Raw genomic sequence first — 18663 nt, forward strand, 5'->3', positions numbered from 1 at the left:
TTCTTTTATATAAATAGGGACATGTGCATTCCGGTGCGTTTTACCACATTCTAGTACAGTTCCATGCAGGAAAAATGCAGCCTATTCTATTTTTTTTTTTCTGCCGTCTCCGGAACATTCTGGAACTGCAAGCTGTGATGTGAACTATGACACTGACAACCATATAACCTATGTTCTGTTTGTTTTGGATACAGAAAAAAACACACTGAAACACTTGTAGTGTGAACTGACCCTAAAACTGCAATTTTGTAACTTTTGGAAATGCCAGTAAAAACCTGGCTGTGCCAGTAAGTTTTAGGTGTCAAGTTAGTGGATTTGAGTCTGGTAAGGTGGCAACACTGGGGAAGAGGTGAGACAGAAGATAGGAAGTGCTTTTCCTGGGGGAAGGATCCTGACAGCCAAACCAACCTCTAAATGGAAGCACATTTTTCTCAGGACAGTATACATAAGTGTCAGCAGGTGGCGCGCTGCTTCAGCCGCAGACGGTGGAATGGTGAATGACAGCCTGAAGTGCGGACCAATAGCAGAGGGAAGGGGTTGGCTCTGTGCCGGCCTATATAAACGCCGGCGGTGGGCTGGCCCCCTCAGTCAGCTGAGGAAGGTGGATCTGGAGGGGTTCATTTTATTTGGGGTGGGGGAAGCTTCATCTAACCGTCGCCTTTATTTCTAGTAGTAGATGAAGAAAATATTCTTCTAGAAGACGTCACAACGTCGGACAAGATTAGACAGCAACTTCCCAAGAGACCGACCTCCCGCACCCCAGACAAGGTGAGCCGGGCCCTCTGATTGGACACTCAGCGCTCTGTATAGGGAATGTATCTATTCCTATGGCTTCATGATACATAGTTCTGGAAGGAAGCTCGTTTGTCCTTGTCGATTGCAAGCTCTTGGGAACAGAGATCAGATTTCTGATTGGGTTTGTTCTTTTGTGTTAACGACTAAGCTTCTATCCATCATTGTGGATTGTAAGTTCTTGGGAACAGGGATCGGGCTTCTGATTGGTTTTATTAGATTAACAACTAAACTCTAAATCATCGTAGATTGTAAGCTCTTGGAAACGGAGATCAGATATCCCTTTTTTTGTGTTATCTGATCCCTGTTTCCAAGAGTTTACAATCTAGCTTGATGGATTGGAGTTTAGTCCTTAACACGAAAGGAAAAAACTCAAATCCATCATGGTAGATTGCAAGCTCTTGGGGACAGGGAGACTTCTGATTGGGTTTTTCTTTTGTTACTGTCTAAGCTTCTATCCATCATGGTAGATTGCAAGCTCTTGGGAACAGGGATCAGACTTCTGTTTGGGTTTTTCTTTTGTGTTACTGTCTAAGCTTCTATCCATCATAGTAGATTACAAGCTCTTGGGAACAGGGATCAGACTTCTATTGGATTATTTCTTTTATAACGACTAGGCTCCAATCCAGCATTGTAGACTATAAGCTCTTGGGACCAGAGATCCGATATCTGATTGGTGGCTAACACAAATCTACTATGATTTATAGTTTTACTCTAATAAAACCCACCAGAAGGCTGATCCCTGTTCCCAAGAGCTTACAATCTACCATGATGTATTGGATGTTTGTCGTTAGCACAAGACAAAAAAACGAAATGGCACTCCATCATAGATTGTTAACTCTTGGGAACAGCGATCATCCTTCTGATGGGTTTTATTAGTTTAACTAAGCTCTATAATCATTGTAGATTGCAAGCTCTTGGGAACAGGGTTTATCCTTCTGATGGGTTTTATTAGTTTAAGCTCTGTAATCATTGTAGATTGCAAGCTCTTGGGAACAGGGATCGGGCTTCTATTGGATTTTTTTTCTTTTGTGTTAATGACTAAGCTCCAATCCATCATTGTAGATTGTAAGCTCCTGAGCACAGGGAGCTGCACTGTGATGGTATCACTGAGTTTCCTCTGCATTCTTCGGTAGTATGAGAAGCGATTTCCTTCCTACTACCATGGGATTGTATGGGGGAGGTGTGACTGTCCCCATACATACGATGTGTGTCAGTCCTGTATCCTCCGATCAGTTGTTACAATGACAGGGCCGGGGTTACAGCTATTAGATCGTGTTCGTGTCTCTACGGCAGATCAGTTATAGAAGGATTTAGAACGATCTCCTCCTCTGATGTGATCTTCTATGGGAGTTTTATATTCATTTGTGGTGTGATTAGGCCTCCATAGTGATCAGTATTGGCAGTAGTGGGGACAAGCCTAGGCTTGTCCTTTGTAGATGGAGGAAAAGGGGGGTGTGGCTGACAGATCTGTCCTATTCGTTCTCTAACCTCAGGTCTGGGCGTGGTTTGTCTTTGCTGTCAGTAGGGAGGCGTGGCTGCACTGTGCTGGAGTGACAGGCTGTGTTCTCTGTCTAGGCCTGATCACTGTTTGCTATGGAGGAAGGGGGAGGGGGCTGAGCACCCAGCACAGTACAACAGTGTCAGCAGCTGCATCTCTTCATGCCTTGCTGCTTTTCAATAGAGCCTGATCATATACTGCAGACTAGTCAGACAGAACCCTGACATGGGAAAAAGCTTGTTGGCAGATAGCCTTCGCCTCTTTACTTGGATCAAAATATAAAGATATTCCTTGACTAAGCATCTAGAATAGAACATGCCAAATTATACAGAGTATTCTTTTATTGCATTATCAAAGACATTATAGGAGGGGCATTTAAGTCAAATTGGGACTTTTGTGTTTTATATAGTTTCAAGGAGTGAAAACTGCATTTATTTTTTATATACTCCCCTGCTACATTTATACAGCCCTGGCCAACAGTGATACAAATATTAGTTTTTACAAAGTCTGCTGCTTCAGTGTGTTTAGATTCTTTGTCAGATGTTACTATGGTAATTCCAAGCATTGCAGAAGTGTCAAAGGCTTTTGACCGTTACATCAAGTTTATGCAGTGAGTATTTGCTGTGTTGACCCTTCTTTTTAAGACCTGCAATTCGCCCTGACATGCTGTCAATCAGCTTCTGGTCTACATCCTGACTGATGGCAGCCTATTCTTGCAATCTTATTATACAGGATTTATATAGCGCCAACAGTTTGCTCAGCGCTTTACAATATAACTGGAGACAATACAGCAACAATACAGTTCACTACAAGAGGGATAGGAGGGCCCTGATCTTTGGAGCTTACAATCTAGGAGAGAGGGGCTATTGGTACGAAAGGTAGTAACTGGGGGATGGACTGGTTGGAAGAGTAAAAGATTCCATTATTAGCTGAGGGCAGGATAGGTTTCCTTGAAGAGATGGGGTTTTCAGAGATCGCTTAAAAGTGAGCAGAGTAGGTGACAGTCTGATAAATTGGGGTACAGAGTTCCAGAGGATGGGAGAAGCTCTGGAGATGAGCATGGGAGGCAGAGCTAGAGAGTAGTAGTTCTTGCAAGGAGCGGAGAGTACGGTTTAATCAGTGCTTGGAGTTTGTCAATTTGTGTGTGGTTTGTTTTTTTTTTTTTTTTTTTGTTCACACGCAAGTTCGCAATGGGAGTTTCCTGGCCATGGACCCAAACTCTTGAGGTTTTGTTCCCCAAGCCACTTTGTTATCACTTTTGTCTTATGGCAAGGTGCTCCATGCTGGAAAAGGCATTGTTCATCACAAAACTGTTCTTGGATGGTTGGGAGAACTTGCTTTTAGGATGTTTTTGTATCATTCTTTATTCATGGCTGTGTTCTTAGGCAACGTTGAGTGGGACCATTCCATTGGCTGAGAAGCAACCCTACACATGAATGGTCTCGGGATGCTTTATTGTTTGCATGACACAGGACTTATGATAGCGCTCACCTTTATCACCAGACAAGGTTTTTTCCAGATGCCCCAAACAATTGGAAAGGGGATTCATCAGAGAAAATGACTTTACTCCAGTCTTCAGCAGTCCAATCCCTGTGTCTTTTGCAGAATATCAGTCTGTCCCTGATGATTTTCCTGGAGCAAAGTGACTTCTTTGCTGCCCTTAACAGCAGGCCATCTTCACATCAATGTGCATACAGATGCATTCACACCTGCCTGCTGCTATTCCTGAGCATTCCCTGCATTGGTTGTGCCCTGATCCCACAGCTGAATCAACTTTAGGAGACGGTCCTGGCGCTTGCTGGACTTTTTTGGGTGTCCTGAAGCCTTCTTCACAACAGTTGAATCTCTCCTTAAAGTTCTTCATGATCCGACAAATGGTTGATTTAGGTGCAGTCTTAGTAGCAGCAATAGCCTTGCCTGTGAATCCCTTTTTCACAGCAAAGCAATGAGTGCATGTATTTCCTTGCAGGTAAATTAATATTTGTGGTGTTCTCAATGTTTGGCCAGGGCTATACGCCAGCCTTTCTCAACCAGGGTTTCCAGGCATCCTGGGGTGCCTTGAGGTTTCTTCAGGGTTGCCTTAGCAAAATGTCTAAAAATTGCCCAAAACTTGTATACAAGCCAGTGGTTGGAACAAGCCTGCTTTTTAGTTACAAAGTCGTGAATTTTCATTGTGCACCATTACGACTTTCTAGCTTCCGGTGTCCTGACAACCAATTACATTATCAGTTGATGAGGATGTCAGCTGGAGTTTGACCCTCCCCTGCCCCTCTCCATCAGTGCTGGGGTCACATTAACTCAGTGATGGAAAAAAATTGAGGGGGAAGAGAAACATTGGAATACTAGTCGGCACCAGGGAGCAAAAGTGTTCGCTCTCGAAGAATAAATAGCCTAACGTTGGGTGTCCTACATGTCTGGATGTTGCTGCGTTATATAAAACTATTAGAATAGTTTTTCACATTTTAGAATGGGGTGCCCTTTTAAAATTATGGACAGTCCCAAGGCACCCTTTAAAATTATGGGTGCCTCAAGACTTTCCACAATTTTAAATGTCTCAGGACTGTCCATAATTTTAAAGGGTGCCTTGATTGAAAAAAGGTTGAGAAACACTGCTATAAACTTATCCCAGCATTTAACTAATGCCTAGAAAGCTTTGGCATAGACTTGTCAGTACTCCTGAACCATCCTAGGACAACCTGCTTCACTTTGTCATCATGGTGTTCACTGTTCCAACAGAGATTCGTCTCTTCTGCAATTTCACTACAGGTTATGCATCTATTTTTCCAGGATCAGGTGTACGTGCTGAATGTTCTCAGGAATGACTTCTGTGGGTTGGGAACCACCATGGCCGGGATTGTCCCTGACGGATGTATGCCAATCTTTGAAGCAATTACACCATTTAAATGCCTTACTGCAGCTGGATGTCTCATCACCATACTGTGCTTGAAGTCTTCTGTAGATAGGGGGGTGTGTGGCCCAACCAGTATTTCCAAATATTCAGGTCTACAATTCAATCAGAGCAAATAACCGGTGTATAGCGCAATGACCCTTGCCCAAAGTGCTAATCGATTATTTACTTGTGTTCACCTTTTAATAAAAAATAATGTGGTTTTGTGTTGTGGTTTTGTGTTGTGGTTTTGTGTTGTGGTTTTGTGTTGTGGTTTTGTGTTGTGGTTTTGTGTTGTGGTTTTGTGTAACTGCATTTACTATTTTTGTTTTGAGCCTGTTGAGCATTGCACCAGTGATCAGCAGATCTCCTGAAGACTGTCAGAGTGAGCTGTCTACCCATACCTTGTAAAAGCAGGCAGTTTTACACTGACAGGAAGAATAGAACTACCACTGCTCAACAGTGCCATGGTAGTTCATTGAAAGCTACAAGCCAACAGCCAGAAAGGTTATCACTACTTTTAGTTCATTGATTCATAGAGATCTGTGAATCAATGGCACAGCCAAGTGAGTGGAGCTTTGCACTGCCACGCTCTTTAAAATATGGTAGTGAGTATTGGGTAGTGAGTATTGTGGGGAAGATCCCTGGCTCGCTGCCACAAGGAGGAAGGGGGGGGGTTTGTCTGATACTGAATGTTATACCCTATGGAATATGTTCAGAAAGGTGCACTTATCCTTTACAATCCATGTAAAACCCCAGTTGAGTCGCTTTTGTACTGCCTCCCAATTTCTCCTCCTTTAGCTGCAGAGGCAGCAGCCAGGGGTGTACACATGATGCTTTGCGTCACAGCCACAACAAGAGTTGTATGAATGGGGCTGCTCTGCAAACGCCCTGGAACTGAGTGCAATGCACATGGTTTTAGAACTTGTGGAGATCAAGGGGTTAACAGGTGGCTCAGCACCTCCTCACCACCTTTTATATGTTCTCTGAACAGCAATCCACAAGTGTGAATGAGCCCTTAAACCTAATGTTTTACCAGCGACCTTTGGGTTGCTTTACATGCACATATAACCAGGGGCCATGTGTAACTACAATCCTATGCTTTTGATCACTATACCATAAAGGTCAAGTCTTATTCCACCTCAAGGCTGCACTTACACAGGTATTTAGCCACTCTGCGAATCCCAGTGGAGAATTGATCCCAGGAGACCCACATTGCAAGGGTTAGCTTCTTGTTTGTCTAGGAAGGAGAAAAAATTTTTTTTTTTTTTTTTACCTGATCCTCCACTTCTCTGGGAGACTGTGCTCCCCTATGCTCTGGTGTTGGACTGTCCTTTGGTGGTCTCACATCCTGTGCATGGCTATGGTCCCTGAATTAATCTTGATGATATCCGAGGACCTTGGACAGCCGCAGCCTGGGGAAAGATTGCAGGGACCAGTCTAGCGGCACAGGAGTCTGCAGGAACAGAGGATCAGGTCCGTAAAACTGCTTTCGTGTTCTCTGAGCAAACCCTCCCATTTTCACTTGGCAGTAGCTGTCTACTCCAGTGATTTCCAGTTTCCACATTTTCATGGTGGATAAATACTTGTATTGATCCAAACTGGACCAATGCAACTATGCAAAAAATCTATACCTGGAATTTGGGTTTAAAGTGCCATAAACAGAGAAGTGACTTAAGCACCAAAACTAAAAAAGGGAAAAAAAAAAATCTTGTATAAAAAAAATACAAATTTTATGGAACATGGTACATCAATTATCACCGAAAACATTGTTTTTTCATTGATTTACTATGTTCAATAAATTTGTATTTTTTTGTAGTTTTGGTGCTTAAAAAGGGTGTGTGTGTGTGTGTGTGTGTGTGTGTGTGTGTGTGTGTGTGTGTGTGTGTGTGTGTGTGTGTGTGTGTGTGTGTGTGTGTGTGTGTGTGTGTGTGTGTGTGTGTGTGTGTGTGTGTGTGTGTGTGTGTGTGTGTGTGTGTGTGTGTGTGTGTGTGTGTGTGTGTGTGTGTGTGTGTGTGTGTGTGTGTGTGTGTGTGTGTGTGTGTGTGTGTGTGTGTTAGTAAATATAAACTGCTAAATACCTTTTTCTCATCAGCAGTTAGAGCAGTCTTGTGACTTCCATCAGTGTCCAGCAGAGCACATGTCAAAGCTTGTAGGAGGCGCTTTTCTGCTCTAAGAATGCAGGACCTCTGTCTGCAATCCTGATTGGCCCTGTGCTAATCACATGTACTCTCCCAAGAAGAAAACCTGCACATGCTCAGTTTGGTGTGTATTGCTAGTGTCTCCACACTCTTATCAGGAGATAAGGGGGGGGAGCATCAGAGAAATCAGGATCAAACCGCATTACCACAATGCAGAGGATTAACCCTTTAGGTTCCACAGGGAGGTACAACAAGAATCCTTAAATGCATATACAGACTGATTTTACTATTGTGGGTTTAGTAACGCAAGTTTGTGACTGGATCTTGTTAACGTACACTGGGTTTGCAAGCAAGCGCATTATGAATCTAGTTTGCATTTTAAGCCCTTGAAGACAGTTTTGACTAGAGCAGTACACTGCTGAATCTTATTTCAATGCTGCTTGCATTTTCAGATGATTGACACGCTTGTAACATCAGAAGCTCAGGACCTGCTTCACCAGCTGAACTCACTCTTGGAACAGGAGCTGAAATGCCAACCAAAGGCTTGTGGTTTGCGGCTGATTGAAACGACTCACGACAATGGCCTCCGGATGACTGCCCAACTTCGTGACTTTGAAGTGAAAGATTTGCTTAGCTTAACTCAGTTCTTTGGTTTCAATACAGAGACATTCTCCTTATCTGTGAACCTTCTGGACCGGTTTTTAGCTAAAATGAAGGTAAGCAGTTTGAATCTGAAAACATTGTAGATGCCAGTACTGGACTGCTGTGTTTGATGTCTGTTTAGTAACATTAAGCTGGCCATACAATAGCAGTTTGTTAGAAAGTGTTCACTTTTAAGAACATTAATTTGATTTGTTAGTGGGGTCACTTCAGATTTTCTCGTCACTTCAGTCAAAAACAAATTCCGAAGAGCAGTATGAAAGAATGTTCTCGAATTTCTGACTGTGAATGTGATTTCACTCCCAGAGCAAACTTTAAATCTTTTTTTTTTTTGAATGGTGTTTGACATGCCCATGAAACTGACAAACCTTGGTACCCCAAATTTCCCTTAGGTGATGCTTTAATATGTACAGGGCCTTTCGTTTAGCAAAAACCAAGAATATCTGTAGAAATGGTGCCCTCAATCAGGTGTGCATGACTATGTGGAATTTGTAGCTAGTTCAGTGGTTTTTTTTTTTTTTGTTTTTTGTTTTTGTTTTTTTTTACATGGGCGCCTTTTATTTCTGAATGTACATATGTGAATGCTTTAAAGCAGTGTAGAACTCAGAACGTAATATATTGGAGCTTGCCAATCAAGCAACCCCCCCCCCTGTTTTACCTGCTGATCTGGCCAGTAACACACACTACCTGTAGTAATGAGACCTTAATTCTGGAGGAATGAGGACAGCAGCATTGAGTCTGGAGGGAGAAGTGTTAAATATACTGGCGAATTTAAATACAATAACCAAATGAAGCCAAACTCCAGCTCACACTTTATATTCAGTTGAAGCAATAGTTTTCCTTTTTGGGATAAGGTTTTACAGTACAGTAACCTTCCACCTGCTGGCATTGGATAGTCAGGCTTGGTGCTTCTGTGGCATTCAGGAAAAGCCTTGTGGGGTGTGTGGGTTTTATATATTTTTTTTTTTTTTTTTATCCAGCAGCTAATGGGAAGTCGTCTGTACAGCTTCTGGAACAGGGTTGCTTGCTGTATGTAGTCAGTGCTGCTACAGTACATTAACAAACACACACGCGCTACATTACTCAGTAATAGAAATTGTTCACTTTGGGCCAGCTTAGCTCAGACTAGCTTTAAAGTGCAATAGTGTGAAGGGGGCCTTGTGTTACTGCTTGGAGTGATTTTATTGAGCCCAGAAATGCACCTAAATACTTATTCTTTCCCTCTTTTGTAGGTGCAGCCAAAACATCTAGGTTGTGTTGGCCTCACCTGCTTCTATCTAGCTGTAAAAGCCACAGAAGAGGAGAGAAATGTCCCCCTGGCAACAGATCTAATCAGAATAAGTCAGTACAAGTTCACTGTTTTTGACATGATGCGGATGGAGAAGATTGTGCTTGAAAAGTTGGGCTGGAAAGTGAAAGCTACAACTGCATTAAACCTGTTACACCTATACCATTCCCTTATTTATGCGAATCTGTCTAGTGAAAGGTAAGCTTTTTTTTTTTTTTTTTTTTTTTTTTTTTAACCCACGTTTTGTTTTTTTTGGGGGGGGGTTTACGCATGTGGCCTTTTGGCGTTAAGGCCTAACGAATATATGCGTGCGGTCAGCTGCAAGCAGTTAAACAAATTAAAGCAGTGCCCTGGGCAAAATTTCTATTTCTCCATGCAGTGGAGCTGTGCCCCCACTGCATGGGTCAACTGTTTGTTTTTTCTAGGGGTGAGCACAAAGCTCACTCGCCTGACTGTCTATCCTCTGGAAAACTGCAATTTTCCCATGGTCCAGCAGTGGACTTTTCCTGTTTTGTGGAGCATGCTGATGTCAAGAGCTGTTCATTTTACAAGACCAATAGGCCATCTAAATATCTCTGCTGTCCACTCCCCTAGAACCAAAAAGCAGTGCAACTGTGCATTACGGGCACAGCCCCACTGCATTGCATGGGCAAAAACAGTTTTGCCTGGAGTTCTGCTTTAAGATTGTGTTCAGTTAGGTATTGGTGGTTTTTATTAATACTGTTGGTGCTTTTAGGTGTTTGTGGTTACACTGATTAAAACATTCTGAATATAGGTTTACTTTTTTACATTGATCATTGATAGTCTTAATCCTAGACGATCTGTTTAAAATTTAAACAATATAGTTAGTAATCTGCTGAATTTTACATTACTTAGCAGCCCAAATATGTATGTTTTGTTTACGAAAGGGAACCCGTCACAATAAAATTACTGTACAGAGTTAATTATAGAAAACAAAGATCCTAGTGCCAAAGAGTACAATAGTAAGCACTGCACTCACCTACAACTAGTGTTCTATTTCCATTAGGCACAACTTATCACCATGTTTGGTGTTAAAAAAAAATTTTTCTTTTCCTCCTAGGCAAAAGCTATTTACATTAGAGAGACTTGAAACCAATCTGAAAGCTTGTCATTGTAAGATTGGATTCTCCAAAGCAAAGGTGAGTCATTGAAGAGGTGGGACATGCAATTTAGTATACATACACTGTATATCACACTTTTATTTCCTTTTTTTTTTTTTTTTTTTTTTTTTTTATTCCATGCAGAAATTTATAAGCAATAAAATGGTTTTGCACTACCCCATGACTGAAAGGACGATTACCCTATGTGCTCTTGCTATGCGCATACATGAAGTTCACAGTATTGTGAAGAAATGTGGTATTACCCTAAATACAGTTACTGAATTTCAAAAATGTGGAATTTGTAGTAATACAATTTTTTCACAATACTGTTGCTATATGTGCATACATGTCAGTAACAGCATGTAGCGTAATGGTCATTTCAGTCACGGGGGCAGCTCGACACCATGTATTTAAGTGGTCATTGTTGGAACACAATAGGCGTTAGCAGCTGCCATGTATATCTATTTTTTTTATTTTTTTTTTATTTTTTGTAGTGCAGAAGTTGATTCTTTCATTTACATGCAGAAATATAGTTGTCAAACATGAGATGCAATGCATTTTACAGATCAAGCATTTTGTTTTTTTCTTACTCAGCCCTCTGTGTTGGCCTTGTCAATTTTGGCTGTTGAAGTTCAGGAACAGAAGTTGCATGAACTGACAGATATGATGGGATCGCTACAGAAACATTCCAAAGTAAGATTTTGACTAAAAATGCTACACTCCAGGCCAACTGCTAAAATACGCAGTGATCTGCATAGATGTGAACAGTCTTAAGATTTTTCATTTCTTTAACCACTGCACTGGGAACAGGTCTGGTTTTTTTTTTTTTGTTTTTTTTTTTTAAAACGTTCCCAGCTGCTATACCATCCAGGTGTCATGCTGACTGTTTCCTTTTACATGGAAGGGCATGAGACTATGAAGCCCTTCAAACAGCTGCAAAGACATGCAATCTCCCACTCATTCACAGATCTGCTGTCCTGGAAATGGACCAAGAAGCGTTGTGCATGATGTCGCTTCCTGGTCCAGCGTGGTTATTCCCTGGGGAAGCAGCCGATGGAACACTGTTCCATTAGATGTGCATGGTGCCTGTGTGCCAAGATGAATTCCTGCACAGGAGTTACATAATCCAAATACCCAGCTTCTAGAATGACAGGTACAGGATACTGCAGACATCCAATTGTTGAAGCTAAGGTGAGTATCCGCAGCTTTAGCTCTGCTTTTAACTTGGTTTTGTGATCCAGCCACTTAAACATACAGGTGTGAATGGGCAGTTGACGCCCATATTTCCTGTTCCACCTTAAGATTCCCCTGATGTTTCATCACCTGTCTGAAAACTGAAGTGGAATCCCCACACTGCTGATGTATTGTCTTGTAAGCAGGGAAGTACTGTTTAAAGCTGAGTTGGGAAATATTGGAGCCCTTTTCAATGGGCCAGTTAACCATTTTTTATATTCATTTGTTTGAAATGGTTCAAGTTAAACCAAGTGAACATCCCTGTCTTTGGATTAGCTTTGTGGTTTCCAGTGGCACCTGTCTACTTGCTTACTGGACCAATTAACTTTTCAGTGAGCATGATCAATATTGAGTGAGCAGACAACTGATAAATGAAGTTAACCAAGAAGTTGCTGAGTGATGACTATGCAGTGTGGTAGGTGTGTAAATCACAAGACTAGGAAACCTAGGATATTCAGGTTGGTTGATGCTTCAGCAAAAGGACTTTGGGTCCCGCACTGATTATGCTTAAGCTTTTGCTTTTTAAAGGCCCCTTTCAATCTATGTGGGCATCCTTAAGATCAGCAGGGGATCAGAGCAGAATGGGTAGATGACTGGTCTGTCTGCTCAGACTGCAGAGGACATGGACTTGGCCCACTTTGCTCTATGGACCGGTGGATGTAAATAGAGTTCCCCTTCTGTGTGGTGTGGGTGTTTTTGTGAAAGTGTTTACGCCTGCTGGTTTGTGCAGGAGAATGGAGGGTCTGATTTAAGTCTGTCAAACTGACAGGTGGACCTGATAGGACCCTTTGTGTAAAAAGGCCTTGTTCATCCTTGCATAAAGGTGTAACTTTACCTTTTACTTTAAAGGATAATCCCATTTTAGAAATTTACAAATTGATTAATGTACCAGTATTTATGTAACTTGTATGGATGTGCCTTTGCCAAGAGCTTAAAGGGAGGGGTTTGGGCAAGCTTACCCTGGAACTATGCAGGCACCATCAGATGGGAAGTCAATTTGCTACAGTGCATACAAATCCTAACAACTTCTGGAGGAACCCTAGGATTTCAGAATCCTGGTTGAGTGGCTGCTATATACAGTTGGCTTAAAACCAGCCTGTCATGTGTCATCTGATGCAATCCTTAATTCATAAACTATTGTCCAGTAACTTATAGATTTTTATTTTGTCCAATAAGTGGTGTTTGTTTGTGTGGTTTTTGTTTTGTGGTTTTTGGTTTTTTTTTGTTTTTTTTTGTTTTTTTTTTTTTTTTTTTTTTTTTTTTTTTTTGCTCCTGGAACATTTTTAATGACGTGTATAAGAAAAAAGGTCATTTGTAATTTGGAGGACAGCAGAGTAACTTTCTATAAAAGTTCACTTTATCTGTCAGCCTGCAATGGGAATCTGTGAAAATGTGAACAGTCTTGCCTTGATAAGTCCTTACATGTCTGCTTTAGCACAGCTAGTGCTTCATGCTTGTCTACTTGTAATTTAAAACATAGAAATAATTTTTTTTTTTTTTACTTTTTTCTCTACCCATAGATAAGCAGCAGAGACTTGTTCTGTTGGAAAGAGCTTGTATCAAAGTGCCTTGCAGAGTATTCTTCAAGCAAATGTTCAAAGCCAAATGTGCAAAAGCTAAAATGGATTGTATCGGGTCGCACAGCAAGACAACTAAAGCACAGTTACTATAAGATAGCACATTTACCCACAATTCCTGAAACTGGGTCCTGATATTGTCAAAGGTAATTGTTACACTTTTGGCTTCTTTAACCCCTTCATGCCTAAGGGTAAAACCATCTTGATGCTGAAGCACAATTTTGCAACGTTTATATTTGTTAGTAAAACTGTACATATCATCACAACTACTTTGTACAGCCAGGTGAATTATACTGTGTGGGTTTTTTTTTCTTAAAATTTAATTTTTTCTTTAACTAACTCCCTTCCCCCCTCTATGCCAGGAGTTAGAGATACAATGTATTTCTCTCCTCCATTCATGGAGTGGGGCCAGGCTGTACAGCGATCATGTGACCTGGAATCGGGAGTCCCAGGTCCTGATCGTTAGAAAGGGACCCAGGGCTCTCGGTGACACCCCAGCCTTTGTGCGGGAGTGTGCTGTGTGGCATGCTCCCAGCGCAAAGACAGGTACACAAATATGCAGCCCCACAGAGAGCCCATTTTTGAGAGGCTGCATATTTGTGATGTCGGCATCAAGGGGATAAATAAAATCCATTATTTTCACCATCCGTAGAAGGAAGTGGTCTTAACGATGAGCGTTTAAGCCATGACATGCCAAACATTAGTCAGATTCTCAAAAAACCTTCCAACAGCATGTAGGTTTAGGATGACAGATCAAATGACTATTTGTGCTAGCATAAGGTTGGCCATACACTCATTTTATTTTTGTGTATGTATGGTTGAGCCTTTTTTTTTTTTTTTTTTTTTTTTTTTTTTTTTTTAAATAGGAAAGTAGAGGGATTGGCAGGAACATCATCAAGGCTTTTAAACAAAGGAAGCAATACAAAGAACAGGCTACTTATTCATACAAGTACATAGTACAGCAGGCATATCTGGAAGATGAAATGTGTTTATGCATTCTTAAAGTAATGTTTGTTTTGTTTTTCTTGTACATGGCAATACATTTTTATTGTGTTCTTTTTCTACACAGGTTATACAAGTGGAAAGGTCATACGAATGATGTGATTTATAATTTTATGGACTTTGGAGCATTTGTTTGGAAAGCACAACTGTGAAGCCTAAAGAGAAAAATGGCAGCTAGTTTTTACATTGTTGGCTTAAAAACTAAGCAAGGAATGTTTTTGGTAGGGAAATATTTACAGTTTGAAGACTTTCTAATGTGCATACTGTAATAGAAAATGTGAATGTGCACTGTTAATGAGGCTGTATAAGCAGAACTTCAAAGTAACTAATCTACAAGGTCAATGTTGAGAACCAATATGGCTACATTCATGATTTTGTAAAGAGGGAGGCATCAAAGGATGGCTGCAGTTTCTTCTGTACATGCCTTTTTTTATAGTAATTAGAAATATTACAAGGATCTCTAAATCCAAGGCACTGAGGTAGTCTTCTCCACACCACTGCAATGCTCACTTTTTTTTTTTTTTTTTCCTGCAGCAGTGTTGCAAAAAATTTGTAATCAGTCTTTGTAAGTGAAAACTGATCAGGTGGATTGTTCAGTGTTGGGCCTCCTTCTTTTTTTTAATTATTTTTTTCTTTAATATAAAAAAATCATTTCAAGATCAGAAATCACAATGTCAACATCGATAGGTTTCCAGTTACTACAACTCCATTGCAACGTTAGTTTTTGCATGTTTTAATCTGAAAACTTGGTCAAGCATATACAGTTGATTACTTGCAGTGACTTGTACTCTTGCCACTTCATAACTTAGTGGATAGAAAGAGGAAACCAGTGTACTGGAAGTACTACTGAATTTAGCTTGAAATTCCATTCCCACTTGTGCATTGTAACAACCTGCATGTTGGTCATTCATTGTAGTGTGGTGGTAGCTCATTCTTAAGAAAAGGGCTGCCTTAATGCAATGAACATCAATATGTTGCCATAACATGCATAATGCACGCCATCACAATGCTGAAGTGTGAATGGGCCCTAATAAAAGCAGGTCAAGAAAAATACACTACTATTTACATCAAGGATTGATAACATTCAGGTTGCTCAACTCCTAAGGAATCTAGCAATGCAAAATGAGTACGGAATGTTTGCCATCTTTGATCTAAATGTTAACCCAAGAAGTCCTGTGTATCTCAAAAGTTGAAAAAAAAAGAAAATAATGCACTTTACTTGTTCAGTTAATGTTTGTTTGTTTTTTATTGTGACATTGCAGTGCTGAATATTTAATATATCTGCCTGCCTGTGCTAGTTTTGGAATTGAAACCTTTTGCAGTTGAACAATGTACAGCACTTGTTTCTGGACAAGGCATCGACACACAACTGTCTACTCCTGGTAGAAGAGGGCAAATCTCTGCTGTGTTATGGTGAATAAGGGCTGGTGTAGGATTTTAGGTACTAAACTTTTTTGCACACTCTGTTAAAGAACATGATGGACTTTAAGGTCTAAGGCATGTTTAAGTTTGTTGGTGAAACCTTAGCTGTTCATTTTGAAACGCCTTACCAGTTTTGTTTTCTGATATCCTGCCAGTTTGTCTCCTACTCATTGCACCTGGTTTAATGAAGCCATGGCCTTCTAGGCAATGCCTAGTGAATAGGACAAGATCTTTTTTTCACTGAATTCCTTTGTGGAAAACCTAGCTTCTGTACATGCCCTAAAACCCTTCCAATGCCAGAAGGGAGATGGAGGGGGGAAAAACAGTGTTTAAGGCTTTCTGGTACTGTCATTTGTGATAAATCTGTTTGCAGCAGATTATTGTAACTAGGGAATACATGGAACTGAAGCATATATGCTAAATTGATGTACAAATGTCACCTTGTATCTTTAGGGCAACACCATGCAGGGTGCAAATCTAGCCTCATTTATCAGTTTTGATATTACCTTTTCAGGTATCTTTTACAAGAAGGGTACTTTTTAACAGCTAGGTCTAATTTAAGGTTTGCATAGCCTTTAATGTATTTGACAAAACATTAAAAAAAAAAATTGGATCCTACAGTAGTTGGCACAACCGGTTGGCAGTACATATAGCCCAGGTCTCCCAAAATGTGGGGTGCTATACTGCAAACGAATAAAAAAAAAAAAAAAAAAAATCATCCTTAGTGGTGCTAGCCTTATGCCTTGGTCTCTTTCACACCAACACAGTGCATTAATGCACTGTACATGATATTGATGTGTTGCCGTGCCATTTTTTTTTTATGGCATCACAACATGCTTCCACTAGAGTACATTGTAGTATTGTACACAGTACATGCAAGATGTGTTTTTACACTGCAAAGTGTCCAGTCAGTTGAATGAACTGTATAGCAATATTGGGAAGAGGCCTTTATCCCAGGTCCAGAAGCTTGGTCAGTCATTTGCTGTACAGTGCACCCTGAGTTTTGAGTACAGGAGATCAAATGCAGAATGTAAGTACTAACAGATCAAATGCTGCCAACCCCCCCCCCCCCCCCTCCCCACAAGTTCAGTAGAATTTAGATCTCATGTACACCTATGCTGTGATGGACCCTAATGAGGTTATTTTAAAGGACTGTGCTTGGTAAAATCACTCATGTAGTTTAAACCTAAAGTGCCCTGTTGCAGCATTTGTACAGTATGGGAAATGCTATATTTTAGTTCAAACAGGCAGTCTATAATTTGAGTTGGCCAATGGTGAAATGGCATATTACTCATCACTAGTTAAGCTGCTCAGTGGTAGGTCTGCACCTTTTGGAGGACTAAAATAATGGAGCAACATAAACAGTGCCTCTGTTAATGCATTAAGCAATGTACCTTTCAATAAATGTATTGAAAAGAACTTGGTGTATTGTTTTTCTTCAGTCATTTAGTGACTTTCATTATAGGACCTAATTCACACATTGGGGGGATTTACTAAAACTGGAGCACTCAGAATCTGACGCAGCTGTAAATGGAAGCCCATTGGCTTTTAACTTCTGCTTGTTCAATCTAGCTTTGACAAAACCTAGAAGCAGATTTGATTCTATGCAGAGCTGTACCAGTTTTTTGCAAGCTACAGTTTTAGTAAATCTCCCCTAGTGTGTTTGGGGCCACTCACCAAAAAGAGCAGCTGTGTCCTAATATACATCAATGATCTGCTTGCACACAGCACCTGGAGTCTAAGCATGCAGCAAGAAAAAAACAGCCATTTCACAGCATAAAAGGCCTTAATGAGCACGTACAAGGTTGTGATGTGTGGGTTTTTGTTTTTCTTGCAATTATATTAACCTTTTGTCATTTTTGACTAAGCTTGCACAATACTGAAGCACCAGATTTTAGGCAAATATCTTGGTCTTCCTTTTTAAGAGCAGTCTGGTAAAACAGTTGTCCAGAAAAATTTCTAATGCTCACACAAAACAGCCAGTGTCTCCCTGTCATTCTTCCATACTGGCTTATCAAACTTGTTCGCACTAAGTGGTTGGGGGTTGGTAAAACCACTCAACAGCTCCCCCTTAGCTGGAAAGGCAGCAGCTGGGGCTGTTCAGGTGAAACTCAAAATTTGAATATCGTGCAAAAGTTAATTTATTTCAGTAATGCAACTTAAAAGGTGAAACTAATGAGACTCATTACATGCAAAGCAAGATAGTTCAAGCTGTGATTTGTCATTGTGGTGATTATGGCTTACAGCTCATGAAAACCCCAAAACCACAATCTCAGAAAATTAGAATATTACATGCAATCAATAAAACAAGGATTGTACATAGAACAATATCGGACCTCTGAAAAGTAAAAGCATGCATATGTACTTGGTTTGGGCCCTTTTGCAGCAATTTCCGCCTCAATGCGGAGTGGCATGGAAGCTATCAGCCCGTGGCACTGCTGAGGTGTTATGGAAGACCAGGATGCTTCAATAGCGGCCTTCAGCTCTTCTGCATTGTTCGGTCTCATATCTCATCTTTCTCTTGGCAATTCCCCATAGATTCTCTATGGGGTTCAGGTCAGGTGAATATCTGTGCAAATCAAGCACAGTAATCCCATGGTCATTGAATCGGTCTTTGGTTCTTTTGGCAGTGTGGGCAGGTGCCAAGTCCTGCTGGAAAATGAAGTCCGCATCCCCATAAAGCTCATCTGCAGAAGCATGAAGTGCTCCCAAATCTGGTAGATGGCTGCGTTGACCCTGGACTTAAAGAAGCACAGTGGACCAACACCAGCAGATGACATGGCTCCCCAAATCAACACACTGTGGAAACGTCACACTGGACTTCAAGCATCTTGCAGTGTGTGCCTCTCCATTCTTCCTCCATACTCTGGGTCCTTGGTTTCCAAATGAGATGCAAAAGTTGCTCTCATCAGGAAAGAGGACTTTGGACCACTGAGCAACAGACCAGGTCTGTTTTTCTTTAGCCCAGATAAGACGCTTCTGACGTTGTTTGTTCGTTGTTCATGAGCGGCTTGCCGAGGAATACATTTGAAGCCCATG

The 18663-nt window shown here is 41.0% G+C and overlaps 1 protein-coding gene across 1 annotated transcript; it reads left to right on the forward strand.

Moving 5' to 3' along the window:
• The first annotated feature begins 577 nt into the window (after positions 1 to 577).
• CCNG1 (cyclin G1) lies at positions 578 to 17043 on the forward strand. The gene is made up of 7 exons (XM_089663567.1): positions 578 to 768; positions 7774 to 8037; positions 9214 to 9467; positions 10351 to 10429; positions 10985 to 11083; positions 13144 to 13346; positions 14270 to 17043. Exons 2-6 carry the CDS (start codon positions 7774 to 7776, stop codon positions 13333 to 13335), a joined length of 888 nt encoding a protein of 295 aa, XP_089519693.1. The 5' UTR covers positions 578 to 768; the 3' UTR covers positions 13336 to 13346; positions 14270 to 17043.
• Positions 17044 to 18663: the final 1620 nt, after the last annotated feature.

This window comes from Staurois parvus, unplaced genomic scaffold, assembly GCF_062004578.1.
Source record: "Staurois parvus isolate SC_StPar_1 unplaced genomic scaffold, SC_StPar_1.0 ptg000006l, whole genome shotgun sequence".
NCBI lineage: Eukaryota > Metazoa > Chordata > Amphibia > Anura > Ranidae > Staurois > Staurois parvus.

Excerpts from the sequence above, each read along its gene's own strand:
- CCNG1 (XM_089663567.1), top strand. The coding sequence starts at position 7,774 with ATGATTGACACGCTTGTAACATCAGAAGCTCAGGACCTGCTTCACCAG. Across the intron at positions 8,038-9,213 it reads GGTTTTTAGCTAAAATGAAG|GTGCAGCCAAAACATCTAGG; the intron begins GTAAGCAGTTTG and ends CCTCTTTTGTAG. Across the intron at positions 10,430-10,984 it reads TTGGATTCTCCAAAGCAAAG|CCCTCTGTGTTGGCCTTGTC; the intron begins GTGAGTCATTGA and ends TTTCTTACTCAG.